Raw genomic sequence first — 15,566 nt, forward strand, 5'->3', positions numbered from 1 at the left:
CCTCCCGAAACGGCCCTCCACCCAGGGCGAGCGTGGAGCCCGGGGATGCAGAGGCGCCCCGCTGCCACGCAGCGGCGCTTCCCCGGCGGCCCGCCGCGGCGTCTGAAGTCAGGGAAAGCCCTGCCCCGGCGAGCCGAGGCTTCCCCACCGCCCCTTGACCCCGGGGCCGCTTCACGCGCGGTCCCACACCCGGGGCTGACTGGTTCGCGACTCTCCTGCCAATCAAACACGGTTTTCCTCCGAACGGCCAGCTGACCAATCACCGTGCGCGGTGCCTCCTTCGGCCCTTCGGCCCTTCGGCCCTTCGGCTCGTCGGCGTTCGCTGTGGCTGGGCCTTCCTGGGCCTTGCACATCGTAGTTCTCGTGGGTTTAATTTCCCCCGTTTTTTTCCAGACACTTCCGGGTCCTGCGTCGCTCCGGAAGCCCGTGAGTTCCGGAAGCCCGAGTAGCCCAGGAAAAGCCAAGCTTCGTAGGGAATGTTTCAGGAAAAGTTACGTGGAGCGGGGGCGTTTCGCAGACTCCCAAGGTCAGTGTCGGCCCGAGGAGCCGCGGTGCAAAGCCGAGGTCTTGCTCACAGCTGGGAGGGCGCGGAGTCGCACGACCTTGTTAATTGTCGCCCTTTGCTTGAGTTGCCCCGTGTGCTGGCTGCCTGTCTTCCGGGAAGGGGCAGATCAAAGTGTGATTGGGGGAGAGGCAAAGAAGGAAGCCTCAGTTCCTACAAATACCCTTAGGATCGCACCATGAAAAAGAAGAAAAGAAAAGACAGCCAGCAGGGACTTGAGCTCCTTCTTGCCTTCCCCGGAGTGGCTTTCTAGAGACAGACTTCTAAATCTTTTCCTCGCACTTGGCGGTGGTGAGATTTCCCTCTTATGAACCTCTTAACAATTTTATGCAGGTTCCACACTTGACTAAATTATCAGATGGTTCATGGAAAGTGTTACATTTGGTACCCCCCTCCCCCCTAAAAAAAAAAAAAGTGAGTGTCCTTAAGTCCCCAACATTTTTGAAAGCCTAGGAACTGAAAAGCAGTTTTAATTCTGTTGTGGAGGAAGAGCCCCGGAGGATTTTGCTTATCACGTTGCTTGCAATGAGGTGGTTAACATTTAACATTAATTTTGATAAATATAAGCATGTTTGAGGATCCGCTTTTTTTTCCCTCTTCTGGGCCCTACCGTTAAAAGTTATTGTTTGTTTATTTTCGGAGGTTCCATTTTGCAGAAACACACTTTGTGAATGAACGGGCTTTTCACAGAATGAGACCAAGTTGTGCAACGTTCACCTCTAACATGGAGTGTTCTGGGATGCTCCTTGAAAATGTTTTCCCTTACCAGTTTCAAGCAATCACAGGGAGACCGAGGCTCCATCCACACCAGTTTGTAGTCTCAACACCTTCCCCTAATATGTTACCTTTCGTTAAACCTGCAGAATAAACTTGGGAGGGCAGACTTTCCCATTTTTCTTTTTCACTTTATATTCTCTCTCATCTCACCTATGTTATCAGTTACTTGGATCCAGAAAGATGACAGTTGAATGATCTTGACCCAGAAGGAGATTTGAAAGACAAGAGAGGAGTGGAATTATTTTCAAAGTCAAAAAGAGAACCGCACATATTTTTTTCGTTAAAAAAACGGGTGGGAGGGTGAGTGAATACAGGTAATAGAACATGGTAGAGAGAATGCCACGCTAAGTCAAGAAAATTGAGTTGCAGACCTGACTGGTTTTACTTAAGTGTCACCTCTTGGTCTTACTCTTCATTTTCAGAAATTAAGGGTTGCACTCAGCTTGTTGTGGTTTTAAAACTGTTGCCTAGAAGAACTGCTTTAGAAATTCCCTGGAGCTGTGCAGGGGAGAGACAAAGCAGAAGAGCAGCTACTTTATACGTTCTAATTGAAAAATAGGGTCCCTGTTAAGAAAATTAAATACATATCTTAGACTCGATGATCTGCGTTTCCTTCTAGCATTAAAACTCTGTTTCTTAAGATAAGCAGCAGAATTTGTATTCAATCTACATTTATGAGTTTTTTAATAATGAATGATATATGCTCACGGTTAATTCATTACTAAAAGCCATAAGCATGTCTATATTCAATTTCATTTGTTTAATAGATACAGATTTCAAATTTAATTTTTTTCTTTATGAGCCGAATCATAATTTCTTGTCTTTCTTCCCCCCTCCTTGAATTTTAGCCATACAATTTTGACTTATATTGAAGCTTGTAATCATCTTTGCAATAGGGAGGGGAAAAGTATTTCCCATGTGATGTATTTGGTACCTGATCCTTAAAGACGTTAGCACTTTAGCCCGGCAGCGCATTGCTAATCACGTTCTGGGTTCTGCAACCCCCTTCCCCCATTTTCCTCACTGTATCCAGTAATTTTCATTTCTTTCCTTCTTGCACTCCACTGTGTTCAGGGCCTATCGTACAGGGACCATTTTTGCCAAATGCACAACCTTTGTTTCTGGACAGAAGTTCTGCTCTGACTCACTCGCTCCTTTTTTCCCCTCCTTTGATTATCTGGTTGGGCAACCTATAAGGAAATTGAATGTTCCCTTTCTCTCTTTCCTATGAAATGACAGCACTTGCTAAACATCCCATATTCCTCTTCGGTTCCTTCAGAATGTGGAAGACACATCAGGAGAACAGCCCTGAACTCTTCCTCTGGCCCCCAGACTGTAATCCAGCCCCCAGGGCTGCAAGTGCCAGTGCTGTGAGTTTGACACCTTGGAGTGGATGCAGGGAAGAGAGGGTGGGGGCCCCCCTGCATCCTTTGCACTGTAGGCTCTTGATCAGCTTCTTCCCGACCCTGCCCACCTAGACAACCAAAATGCCCTTTTCTGTATTGCTTTTTATTTATATGCATATTTTTTATCAGAGCACCCCCTTCTTATCTGTCACTAAGTTGAGATAAAATTTCACCCCCGTTGGCTCTGGAGTAACTCTGTTTGATTTGGTTGTGCATAGCCCGTCACTTCCAGTGTTAAACAGATGAGTTGGAATTGCCCCTATTTTGCGGATAGTATGTGTTTGCGGATAGTATAATAGTCGAATGGATGTTCATACCTCATTGTTTTGCCCACTTTCTTTGTGCAGATTTAATTGTCAGTCTCTCCGAATGGTCCTCTGACCACATGTAGAGGCAAAGAGAGGGAATGACACTCATCCCAGCAACTTGGGCAACTTGACCACATTCCTGTCATTTCTTTCCCCATCTACAGTCCTGAGAGCGACGAGCAGTCTGGTCTTGAGGGAAAAAATTGTGCTTTGACCGCTGCGGCATTGAATTTGATCCAAGCTTCCCAAATAGCCGTACTTGTGTGTTCCAGAGTTTCTGTAGCGTTTACCAGAGAGTTACTAATTGCCAGCTTGACCTTAAACAGCTGAGTTAGTCTTGTCGAGCCTTAATTTTTGTCGTCTTAAAATGGACATGATAATAATTACTGTGTTCTGGGAATTAAATGAGATACAGAATGTAAAGACAACATACATAGTATATATCAGATGGTACTTCCTCGTCTTCCATTGCTAGCACCTCTGTTCCTTTGTGGATATTTCCACATTCCCTCGAGTGCCATAAAATGTGGAATGAAATGTGTGTTCCAATAATTTTCAAGTCATTTAGAGTTTTCCTCTTAGGCAATTAGATCTTAAAGCCCTTTTTTTTAATTTATAGACTCCTTAAAGATCTAGTTGCTTCAGTGTTTCATGTGGCTTGTTTGTCCTTTTTCTTCCTTTTCCAAGATTTCCTAAAACAATTCCTGTAAGGATTCTAGATCGATAGAATTTTTCCAGCTGTTTGTTTATTTTATTTTATTTTTTGAACTCCTAAAAGGTATAGTGTGGTAAAATGACTCGTCCAGAGTCACACAGCCTGTTGGGGATTGTGGGCTAGAACAGAACTGATCAGAATCAATTTAACTCTTCTCCCCCGACATTCATTCGAACATTTGTTCTCTATTTTCAGAGTGGGCTTGCTCTGTTAAATACTCAGAAGTATCAACTTTCTGAAAGAAAAGATGAGTGCCGTGCTACTCTCTTAAAAATGTATTTATGAAGGTAGGTCAAGGTATTGGAAATTCTGTGTTAAGGTCTAAAAAACTATTTTGTGTTAGTTTTAGGTACTTGAATACATGTACCGTAAATGAAATAGGAACAGTACTCAATTGCGTGTAAGACTAATTAACTTCTTCAAGATTGAAGCATTTGAGCGGAGCTCCCGCTTCACTATGAACTGGTGAAACTTTGTATTTCATGCAAGTGAGCAACAAAACAGTAGTGACGAGTCACTTAGCAAGTCTGTGGCAGAAGTGGGATTTGAACTCACTGTTGTTGATTTCTCGGCCTGTTCACAGTGCCAGAGGTCGCCGTGTTCTAATGGGTCTCGGCCATCGCTTTTTTCCCTTTTGCTCGTGTTTGAAATGTGTTCTGGGAATCCGTGTCCTGTTAAATCCCTCTTTGATGCATGTCCCATTTATTAGTATTGATTTCAATACAATGGACAGTAAATCTATCTGACTACACAGAGGAAATAGTCGGGAGTCGGTTCAAAGCTTAAGATCTCCAGTGTAAGAACTTTATTCACATCACCTCATCATGTGAAATGGTAGCTTAATTTTTCTTTTTGTTTTTAAACCTACAAGGAAGCAATGAACATACGGTCCCATCCACTTTGATGACTGGAAACCTTAGGAAAGTGTGGCAGCAACATCCTCCTACTAAAAATTAGTTGATTGTTGTTCATCTGGGAAAGGCTAGCCTGGCAGGGGGTGCATAGGTGGGTTTCATGCCTTCGGGATAACTTGGGAATCACATGTTTCTGCTGCCAAACTTTACAGGGCTGTAATTCTAAATGTAGACTTTCTGGAGGCAGCATGCTTTGACAAATATGCCTAATGGTAATACATCTAGCACTGAGAGTCTCGGAACAGGTCAATAATAACGTGTGTATTGATAGCCGCGGTGTAGGAGATGTTACTCAGTATTGTAGCTAAAAATCCATGCTCTCCCCCTTAATCATAATTACATTAATATTGACAGGCCCTCGACAATACCCACATTATTATTGATAGATTTCTGTCAATAACATGTTTTTAAATAAAATATATCCATTCATAATTTGTACGGCACTCAATGAAAGCTCTGGACTACATCCTGAAAAATTCTCCCATCCTCCGTGAGATACAGTCCTTCGTTTTGGTTTCAGATTGTGATTTAGGTGGCTGTGTTTTATTTGGGGGAAAGAAAAGCACAGAAGGAAAGCCTGCGTTATTTAAGGGATGAAGTGATACGTCCCTGCTCTTAGTAAGCACATTTCAGGTTTGTTTGGGGTTTTTTTTTCTGTGAAAGAAAAGCGATGTGATAAGTCTAGTGATCGAATGTCAGCAGGAGACCTTCTTGATAGTTTCTAGATCATTTTGTCTTCAACATGTTTATATGACGAGTTAATCACACTAACCCTAGTAGTTGCTATACTTTTTACCTGGTCTTGATTTTGCCTTAAGCATCATTTTCTCATAGCCTCTCCTTCACTGAACACGGATGTGATACAGTGCCAATTACTTTTAGTTAATTATTTAGTTAATTAATAAAAGTCCCTTTTCTCGGTCATAAATGTTTTCCCCTGTGTTACCCTTTTAGAATCTTAAATAAGTAAAGTTTGGGGAGGGAGAGGGTGGTAGGCTTGTGTATCAAAATAATGAGGTTTCATGGCAGACTAGGACAAAGCATTACCTGTTTTGGGCATTCTAGAAAAATCAGTTTGAATTAAATCTGATGGTGTTTCAATCCAAAACCATCACAACTTTTAAAATAAAGATAAGCTTGCCTTTTTTTTTTTTATTCAAGTTTGAGACTACTTTTGCGTAACCAGATGCTAACCTGTAGGGGTCTGTTCAAGCTTACTTAAATTCTTGAAAGGAAAGCAGAACTAGACTGGCCAACAGTTGGGCTTGGATGACAATCCGTGTGGTTTACGAAGAGGGTCGAGTTGGGGCTTTCTGAGTCAACAGTGTGAGAACACCATCATCAGCTTTTTGATTTTCTTGCTTCTTCATGAAGCAGGTTAAATTCCTTTGACTTTTTCAGAAAGGGGTAAGCACCTCACTTAGTTCAGGCCCTTGAATTTTTGCAGGAGCCCTGGAGCTGGTGGTCTCCCAGAGCCGCCGTCTTACTGAACTGGACCATCAGAGGAATCCTCTACGATTTATATCCTGTGATGTCTCTTTTATTCACACCTACACAATCAGTGCAGTTTCCTTAAAATAGGGTCTTTTTACAGTGGGTGGCGTCTTCAGCCAGTCCCTCCTGCCAAGTTGTTCTGATCACAGCCGGTGACTTGTTTCTCTGCTCCCACGTAATAAGTGCCATCACCAAGGATGTAGCTCACGTTAGAATCTACCCCTGGATCTCCCAGACAGACCATGGTCAGGCTTCCTGGTCTTCACATTTCTGGGTCTGGCACAGCCTGGTCCCTTGCCTTAAATACCATTTTTTTCTTTTCTGCCTCGGAAGTTTGGTGGCCCTTGATGGTGTTTTCACATTTCGAGGTCCATTCTTTGCTCAGAGATCAATGACGAGTCCTGGTAACAATAGCACATCCTATTCCTTCAAAAATGCCTGGTACTTAGGAGAATGCTTGGCATGTGGTAGCCACTCCGTAAATACTGGTGAAATTGAGTAGCCATTTGTCAGCTAGAATTCACTAAAACACAAGCTGCTTACGTTATATTGAGAATAACTTGATGTGATTTCAAGGCGTTTATGGCACTTGTCTGTGCTCCACACCTTAGGGGCAGACAGTGCACAGCAGTGGAGGGAAGGGGTTCCATAGTCAGATGAATCGCACTTGTAGTTATTTCGATTTCATCAGTTCCTTCTACTCCTGGGCACTCCCCTTCTCTAAAGCCAGTATTCTGGAATCAGAGGGGAGAGGAGGAGGAACTGAACGCAGTGTGTGGGGGATGGACCAAGGCTGGACCCTGTCTGGGACTGTCTGTACCACCCCGGGTTCAGCGAAGCCCCCAGAGAGTCAGATGTTATCAGCGTCTGTTCCCTGAGGTGTCTCTCCTTCCAGGTAGCAAGCGCAACCCCGTTGGTGGGGGTCAAATAACCAAGGGGACAGGTCCTGCTGGGACCCAGCCCGTTCGCTCAGAATCCCCACTCCGTCTTGCCCTCCAGGTAACATGCGGGTGAAGAGCGGGAGGTGTTTCCCCAGAACTGTGCCTCCGCCTCTTGCCGTCCGGCGTCCACACATGCACACACTGATGTCATCATGGTCACTGTTTAACTGCTACAATTATATTTTCATATGTAGCCAGTACTTCCTGGGGAAAACAGTGCTCTTACCACAGGTTGATGGAAGCACTCGGATGCTTAATAATGAAGATCTCAGTCTTTTGAAATGAGATTTGCCAAAAATCAACTCGAAGTCTTCTTGTGCCCAGCCCTAGCCCAAGCAGAAATAATAATATAATTATAATAATAATAATACCGCTTTCCAGTTTCCAAACCACTGTCATAACATTATCTGCTTTAATCTCAGCAACGTTGTGAGGTAGCTGTTCTTTCCAACTTTTTGAAGACTCTGAGGCTAGTGACTTTTCTTAAGATCGCAAAGTAAGTAAATAACAGCTAGAACTTGAGCCCAGGTCCGACGGGGTTTAAATCTGCTTTTCCCACATAATCACAGTTACCTAAATAGAAATGTATAGCATGGTCTATTCCACTTGAACGAACTACAGTGTATAATGGACAGTGTCTGTTCTGTGTTTACAACTAAAAGAACTCACAGGAATGACGAAAATGTTGGGAAATAAGACCTAAAACAAAAAAATCGAGCAACAAATTATTCATCTGGAAGAGGAAAGGCTAAGAACAGTTTAATAATAGCCTTTGGTCTAGTAAAGAGTCTCCTGTAGGGAGGAGAACGGGCCCAGCTGTTCTTAATCTGCCCTGAGGCCAGGCCTGGGGAGAAAAAGAGGCAAGAAAAAAATGTTAAACTGTAACAGAAGGGATAAGAAAATTTCTGATAATAAAGATTGTTAAATATTGGCTTGGTTAGAGAGTGTGTTAAGTCTCCTATTCTGGCAGCTATCAAAAATTCCTATCTCTACTAAGTGTTCTTAAGTATGATTCATCCAGAAACAATGGATTTGAAATAAATGATTCCTCTGAGAAACCACTCCCTCTGACCAGCTTCTCACTAAATGTAAGCAAGGAGTCTGAGGAAAAAAGACAGCACCCCTCACCATCCAGTTCATCTAAGATGCTCTCCCAATATTCAGTCACTATACTGAGCAGTTACTGAAGCACTCACTCCTTTGCACACAGGTTCAACAGACGTTTATTGAGCACCTACTATGAGCCCATCTTTATGGTAAATCCTGTAAGACAATAATAATTCATCAGCCACAATCGGAAACTGTGACCCTGGTATTTCAAGAGACATAACTGGGCACAACTGGCTCTCTACTGCAGGTCATATTTTCCATCTGCTTCTCAGCTGAATGAAATAGCACTTCACGCGGGTCCATATGGAGAGGCTGAGGGACAGAGCTGGTCGTGTGGGCTTGTATTGACTGGGCTTATATTGACGTCCAGCATGGTCGGAGCTTCCCACGAGTAATTCAGCAAAAAGGGAGCTTCCCATGTCTTGCTGACCACAGAACATCAGATCTGGCAAGGATGTGTGGACACTGTTACAACAGAAGCATTACAAGCACCATATTCCCACATATGAACGAGGAGAATTTTGCATGAAAAAAACTGCAGTAGGTATCAGTCACTTTGTAGGTGGCAGGTGCTCTGAGAAGTTAAGGGTAAGATAAGGCTCTTCCCTTAACTAGTTTATGGTCACATCAGGAGAAGATGCATTTATGGGACTGAAATCGCAGCGCAGATGGTGGAGGGCTCAAGTGGGTGGGACACTGTTGCTGCTGAGTTTTAACAATGGTACTCGTGTGAGTGGGGGAGAATTACAAGGTTCTCGTGGGGAAGGTCGAAGGGCAGGCAGCTGAGGGCGGCGGCAGTGGGTGGTAGGGAAGATGAGTGTCTGAAGTGCCTGAGAAAAGACACAGGCAGGACTGAAGGGTGGTCTGCAATGAAGAGCTCCCCTGGGGAAGCGTGGCTTAGATGGTTGTAGAGCTGGAGGCGGATTTGGGCTCACTTAGGTCTGAGATGTTTGTGCTTTATCCCAGGGGTCACCTGAGGTAAAGAGGTGATTTGGTTAAGTCTGGGGAAATAGTTGTGTAGCCTTCGGGTCACTTTGAGGTTTTTTAAAAATAATGTTTTAGGGTTTTTTTTTTTGCCCCTTAATTACATAAACGATGTAAGTTAGAGCAAATTTGTAAACTGCAGAAAAGCGAGAAAAATAGACAATTACAAAGTAGTTTATGTACAGTACATAAAATACCAAACTAGTGTGTGTACAGTACGTAAAGGCTTAGAAAGAGGGAGCACGAGGTGCTAAGGGAACAGCAGAGGCAGCTCACCCAAATTTAGGGAATCAGGAGGAAGTGATGTCTAAGTCAGTACTTAAAAACTTAGTGTCATTTTTCAATTAACAAATGGGAACATGCTTTTTCCAGGCGGAGGGAACAGACAGGGAAATGTCCACTGCTAAACAAGAGAAGGGGGCGCCTTATGGCTAGAGGTCAAAGCATGAGAGAGGGAAGCAAGTTGGTGGTAGATTTGGGGTAGTTTGTGTTTTTGAAGGATTGCAGTGCGGGAGGAGTCAAAAGGTGGGATTAGACCGGTTAGATGTAATCCAGGGGAGAGGTGAGAGCAGTGGAATTTTGGGAAAGGCTTGTCGGGGAGGGGATAGAGTAATGAATGGCTTCAAACAATATTTTGAACAAAGAACAGACCTTGGGGATTCATTCGGTTTGTAGAGCGAGGAAAGAGAACTCTGTCCTAAGCTCCTTTCTTTCCTGCAGCTCCTGGCTAGTATGAGGCAAGGATTTCGCAGAAGAACGAGCAGCCAGAATCCCCAGTGCTCTAGGCTGTGGAGTCCTGAGGAAGCCCCAGGAAGGGGAAAAAGGTAAGATCACCCCAGAGGACGGCTGGCATCCGTGGGTGAGAAGCATTACTGTTCAGTATCTGGTTGGAGAGAAGAGCGCAGAAGTACAACCTATTATATATTATGGTAGTCACTTTGGTGTCTTACGCGTGAACTTGTTAGCCATCTAGTCTTCTGCCTCTCAGTCATCTACGATCCATGGGTAATTGAAAAATCTTCCCTCCTGAAACACTCTTTCTCAAAGGTATTCTGATTTTAAGAAGTACCACTTTATTTTAGGATGCACTTTTCAGTCCCTTTGACGTCTAACAAATTACATCTTTTTAGTAAAAATCATAAAGTGACAGAATTTTGTCTTCACCCCTAACTTTATGAGAGATGAAACCAAGGCAGGGATTAGGTGAAATGACTTCTCCAAGGTCACAGGGCCAGTGGTGGCCGTGAACTTCGGGGGGACCCCTGCCTCCCTGTAATTGGGGTTTCTTTCTGTCCGTACATTGGGCCTCTCCGAGGCCTAGACATCATGATCAAGCTCTGTGTTGAGGGCGCATTTTAGAAACTCAGTGTAAACAGATTTCCTATCACAGCTTGGATTTGCCCATTCGTTAATGAAATGGGAGACGTCTGACTGGTCTGGACTCTCATTGGCAGCAGTGGCCACTGAAGTGGCACACTTAACAGGCACTTAATAAACGCGTTTTGAATCATTCAGTGGTACCTAGCTAACCATTCATCAGCTTTCTCTATTTCCCTTTAAACGATTTTTGTCCCTTTAGCACCAACTTGTTTCCTTAGTGTGTTTGTGAAATGATCTTAGAAGATATATTTTACATCATAGTTTTTGTAGAAAGTGTACGAGTTGTACCCTTTTAGTACCTTAATAATGACATTTCTGCATCCATGTTGCTTTGCGTTAGTATTTATTCTCTGCAATTGTGTAGTAGAATAATAAACACGTACTGTTCATTTTTTTTTTTTCCTGCCTTCCTTTACAAATACGTAGGAGATTTAGTGACTTGTTCAAAAATATACCTTTGGAGTCAGTACCCATGCTGGGTTTAAACTGAGGTGCTGACTTAGCATCCATCGCAATGTTCCGTGTAGTTTATTGTATTTGTGAAGTTCCCGTGTTTCTCCTTGGGCCATGTTACTGTTCCGCCTCACCATGGCTGTGTAGCTGCAGGATTTTCTTATCTCCCTGCTGAATGAACCGTGCAGCGTTACAGACAGCTGCATTTGTGGCAGTGGGATACAACTTGCTGAACCTGTTATTCCTTTGATGAGGAGGGCCCCCCCCCAAAAAAAAAAAGCAAAGAAAGAAAAGAAAGGAGGGAAGGAGAAGAGAGGAGAAAGAGAAAGAAGTAGCAAGTAAGAAGTGACTGTTCGCGGTGTTCTTTTGACACTACCGAAAGGCCCGTCTGTGTGTCCTGTGTCCTTTTTGCTCACCGTTTTCCAAGTGTAAATTGAGATGACACAATATTGCTGCCGTCTGATGACGTTTCCGAATTGTGCTTTTTCCCAGAGACCTTTGGAGAAGGCATGGCTTCCAGAGAAGAGACTCCGGAGAGTACACACAGGGTGCTGAGAATAAGTCAGCTGGACGCACTCGAACTGAACAAGGCCCTGGAGCAGCTGGTTTGGTCCCAGTTTTCTCAGTGCTTCCATGGCTTTAAGCCAGGGCTCTTAGCCTGCTTTGAGCCCGAGCTGAAAGCGTTCTTGTGGCTTTTCTTGTGGAGATTCACCCTTTACTCTAAAAATGCCACCGTGGGACAGTCCGTTTTAAACATTCAGTACAAAAACGATTTTTCCCCGACTCTGAGATACCAGCCGCCAAGTAAAAACCAGAAGCTCTGGTTTGCTGTCTGTACAATTGGTGGGAAGTGGTTAGAAGAACGATGCTACGATTTATTTCGAAACCGTCACTTGGCGTCATTCGGAAAAGCCAGACAGTGTGTGACTTTTATGGTTGGGCTTTGGAAGTTAGGTGAGCTGGTGAATTTCTTGCTTTTCCTCCAAAGGGGCAAGTTTGCCACTTTGACTGAACGTCTCCTGGGCATGCGTTCTGTCTTTTGCAAGCCCCAGAGCGTGCGTGAGGTTGGCTTCGAGTACATGAACAGGGAGCTGCTCTGGCACGGTTTTGCCGAGTTCCTCATTTTCCTCTTACCTCTCATCAATATCCAGAAGCTGAAGGCCAAGTTGTCTTCCTGGAATATCCCTCTCACTGGGGCCCCTGACGGTGACAGCGCACCCGCCACCAGCGGCCGGCAGTGTGCTCTGTGCGGGGAGTGGCCCACCATGCCACACACCATAGGCTGTGAGCACATCTTCTGCTACTACTGTGTTAAGAGCAGCTTCTTATTTGACGTGTACTTCACGTGTCCTAAGTGTGGCACAGAGGTCCACAGCGTGCAGCCGCTGAAATCGGGACTGGAGGTGTCAGAGGTGAACGCCCTGTAGCGACAGAGATGGCTTCCACTGAGGAAAACTGCCTTAGGTTTAGATCCTCTGCATTCGTCATCCTGCGCGTACCGTTTAGGTGTCATGGAGGAGGGCGTGCCCTTCGCAGCCTCTCTCTTCCCTTCCTTGCCCGGCGTGACTAAATTCTCTTCACTGGAGTCCACCTGATTCTTAGTATAATTCTGTAAAGGGTAATGTGTGTGTGTCGTTTCGTTTGTTTAATTATTGCCTTCAATCTCTCATGTCAAGAATAATGGATGGTTTTGTCAGATGACTGCTAAGAATGGCCTGTGTTTTGCTCCTTTCTGGAAAAAGCATGGACTCTAAAAGTAAAAGGTTTCGGAGACTGTGGGAGGAGTGTGCATTTCTTTATTTTCAGAGATGGTGTTACAACATCATAAGATGACACTGCTAAGCCCCTGTTGTTTTAAACCTTAGGATCTGAAGGCCCAGTTGCAATTGTAAGCTTTCCCTGAAGCCAGGAGGCAGAGCGATGGCTGTCAGAAGCAGAACACTTACGTCCTACCAGCTTCCGGATCCCAGTGGCGTGTCAGCTTCTTGCCTAGTAGTTTAGCAAAGTCCCAGCTCACTGTCGTTGGTCTGCCTGGGATTATGTGCACATTTTGGAACCAGGATGGAAAAGTTCTCCCTGTTAACTCCAGTGGGGGTGACATCCCCTCACGTGTACCACATGAACCTGAAGTAGGAGACGAGGCCGTTGGCTGCAGGAAACAGGTGCTGCTGTAAGCGCGGTGGGAGGTGGACAGGTAGAGACAGGAGTTGTCTCCCAGCGTGGACCTCATCGTCTTTATACCGAACGTCTAAGCCGTCTTCACTTTGCCAGGACCTAGCCTGATAAGGATATTAGTGAGGAACTGAATGGTGGTCTCAGATTTGAAAGGATTAAATATAGTTCACATTTTGTTACACCAACAATTTGGTTACAGTGTTACGTTGATAGCAGAACGAATTCTGAGTAGGCGCCCCTAGTGCCGTAATTTTAATATGAAAACAGCCCTTTACATGTACCAGTATCCTGACTGACAGAATTTCAGTGTTATGAAGGGTTTATTTTTTCCCCCAGACCCTGATGGCACTTAGTACAATGTAAATGTTTTAATTCTTTTATTTACCATCGGCCGCCCACTGGGTGATAACCCCCATGAGATCAGGGACTGGCTGCTGTGTTCGTCCCTGGAGAACCAGAGTCTCCTCAGTTCCAGCACAGATGCTTCGTTCGCCGAAGGACTCATCCCCACGGGTCAGCAGGCGTTTGGAGTGCAAGGCGGTCATCAGGGAGCCACACCTGTACGAAGTGCAGAGAAGCAGGAATAGGCAGGAGCAGTAGCACCAAGGAGCCCTGAGGGCCTGGCCAGCCCAGGGGCGCCCCGCTGCCAGTGCTGTCTGCTGGGTTGTCCCTCATGGGGCGCAGGTCCCGGGAGGTGGGCTCTGGGGAGGGTGTGCCTCGGGCAGGCGCTGGCAGCTGGAGGCCGTCGGTCCACCCCACTCCCTGCGCTGGGCCACAAGCCCATCCTTGGAGGAGGAGCTGGTGACTGTCTTCACGTGGGCCACATGGAACACTGTCTCCCCGTTATTTTCCTTTGTAGTTTCCCTTTGTCGATTTTCTTGCTTGGAAGGGTACTTGGCACACAGCACCCTGGTGGTCGGCGGTGTCCCACTTTGAATCGGGGTGTGACTGGCTTGTGCGTTCAGGTGCTGCCTCAGGATCCCTGCGGCCCTTCAGAGACGCAGGCCTGTGGGCCCAGCAGCGTGACAGTCCCCGAGTCCTGCAGTCCCTGCTCCCGCACCCTGCCAGAGACTGGCGTCTGTCCCCACGCCCCTGCGGCCTCGGGGCTCCTGGTTCAGGACAACTGGGGGGTGTTTAGCTGCATGATATGTTTCCACTTCAGCCTCGAACCTAGCCATCAGCTATGAGCGTCTCCCCGTGGGGAAATCAGAACTACAGTAACGTTTTTCTTCTGTCTCCCGTGCAGCTGGTTCTCTAATCAGGCTCGCTACTTGTGTCTCAGTGTATCCGAGCGGCTTCGGGAATCATACCTGAAATACTCAGTGTCAGTTGAAGCTAACACAGGCGCGTCCTGCTCCCTCACCCCAACTCCCTGTCTTCAGTACTTAGTGATTGTGGGTTCGGGGACAAGTTTGTTTAACTTCTCAGAGATTTAATTTGATCAGCCTGTGAAATGGGCATTCGGTAATGTCTACCTGTTAAGACTGCAATAGGAATTAACTTAAAATCCTTCCCTCAGAAATTATTTACTGAGCCCCTGGAGGCATCTTCTGTACTCAGAGATGCTTTCATGAATAAAACAAAACCCTGCTCTCATGGGGTTGACATTCTCGGAGGGTGATAGACAATAAGCACATGTGTAAGAATTTTAAATGTTGGAAGTGCTCTGAAGAAGTCCTGGAGAAAACGTACCGGGCCGAGGGATTGCACACTGACGGGGATTCTGTACTGGATTGTCAGCATGCTCACGGGAGGTCTCCCTGAGCAGTTGAAATTTGAAAAGAACTGAATGAAATGAGGGAGAAAGCCAAGCAGAGACGGGGTGCCAGGATAAGGAAGGAGCAGTGCCCCCTTTCTGAGATGAGGGTCCATTGCCCGAGCAGCTAGAAATCAGAGTGGGGTGAGGAGACGGGTTGGTGGGGGAGCCAGGGTCAGGCTGTGCAGCCAGAGTAAGGCAGCATCTGGGTGGATTCTAAGTATGAGCAAGCCAGTCGAAGCTTTAAACAGAGAAGTGACGTGAAATTGATGTTTTTAAAAGATCACTGAAGGATGTGTGCAGGGGTATGAGCAAAAGCAAGAATTCCAGGTCAAGGGCCACAGCACATAATCAGTCGCTTTGAGCCACGGTTGTCACTGCTATTAGGGCTGTGGCACGTTAACAGTGTCACTCTCGGTCATGGTCGGAAACCTGGCGGTCCACAGACCTTGAGAAACCGAGATGAACGGCGTAGGTTGCACACACCAAAGCTGGACTCCCGAGCTTGGTCCTCTCATCCCCATGTACAAGCTGCCTCCCCTCGAGTAGGATTCCAATGAACTTGCACCAACCAATAAAAACTAACAGGTA

At 45.7% G+C, this 15,566-nt stretch overlaps 1 protein-coding gene across 4 annotated transcripts; it reads left to right on the forward strand.

The window, feature by feature from the left end:
- The first annotated feature begins 325 nt into the window (after positions 1 to 325).
- PEX2 (peroxisomal biogenesis factor 2) lies at positions 326 to 12,822 on the forward strand. 4 transcript variants are annotated; one of them, XM_033126619.1, is made up of 5 exons: positions 326 to 526; positions 3,964 to 4,055; positions 7,072 to 7,175; positions 9,932 to 10,035; positions 11,537 to 12,822. In XM_033126619.1, the coding sequence occupies exon 5, from the start codon at positions 11,554 to 11,556 to the stop codon at positions 12,469 to 12,471; it is 918 nt and encodes a 305-aa protein (XP_032982510.1). In that variant the 5' UTR covers positions 326 to 526; positions 3,964 to 4,055; positions 7,072 to 7,175; positions 9,932 to 10,035; positions 11,537 to 11,553; the 3' UTR covers positions 12,472 to 12,822. The 4 variants fall into 4 exon arrangements, with proteins under 4 accessions (XP_032982510.1, XP_032982511.1, XP_032982508.1 ...); XM_033126617.1 differs by lacking the exon at positions 7,072 to 7,175 and having other exon boundaries at positions 327 to 526; XM_033126618.1 differs by lacking the exons at positions 326 to 526; positions 7,072 to 7,175 and adding an exon at positions 817 to 853.
- Positions 12,823 to 15,566: the final 2,744 nt, after the last annotated feature.

The sequence above is a fragment of the Rhinolophus ferrumequinum genome, chromosome 14 (genome assembly GCF_004115265.2).
Source record: "Rhinolophus ferrumequinum isolate MPI-CBG mRhiFer1 chromosome 14, mRhiFer1_v1.p, whole genome shotgun sequence".
NCBI lineage: Eukaryota > Metazoa > Chordata > Mammalia > Chiroptera > Rhinolophidae > Rhinolophus > Rhinolophus ferrumequinum.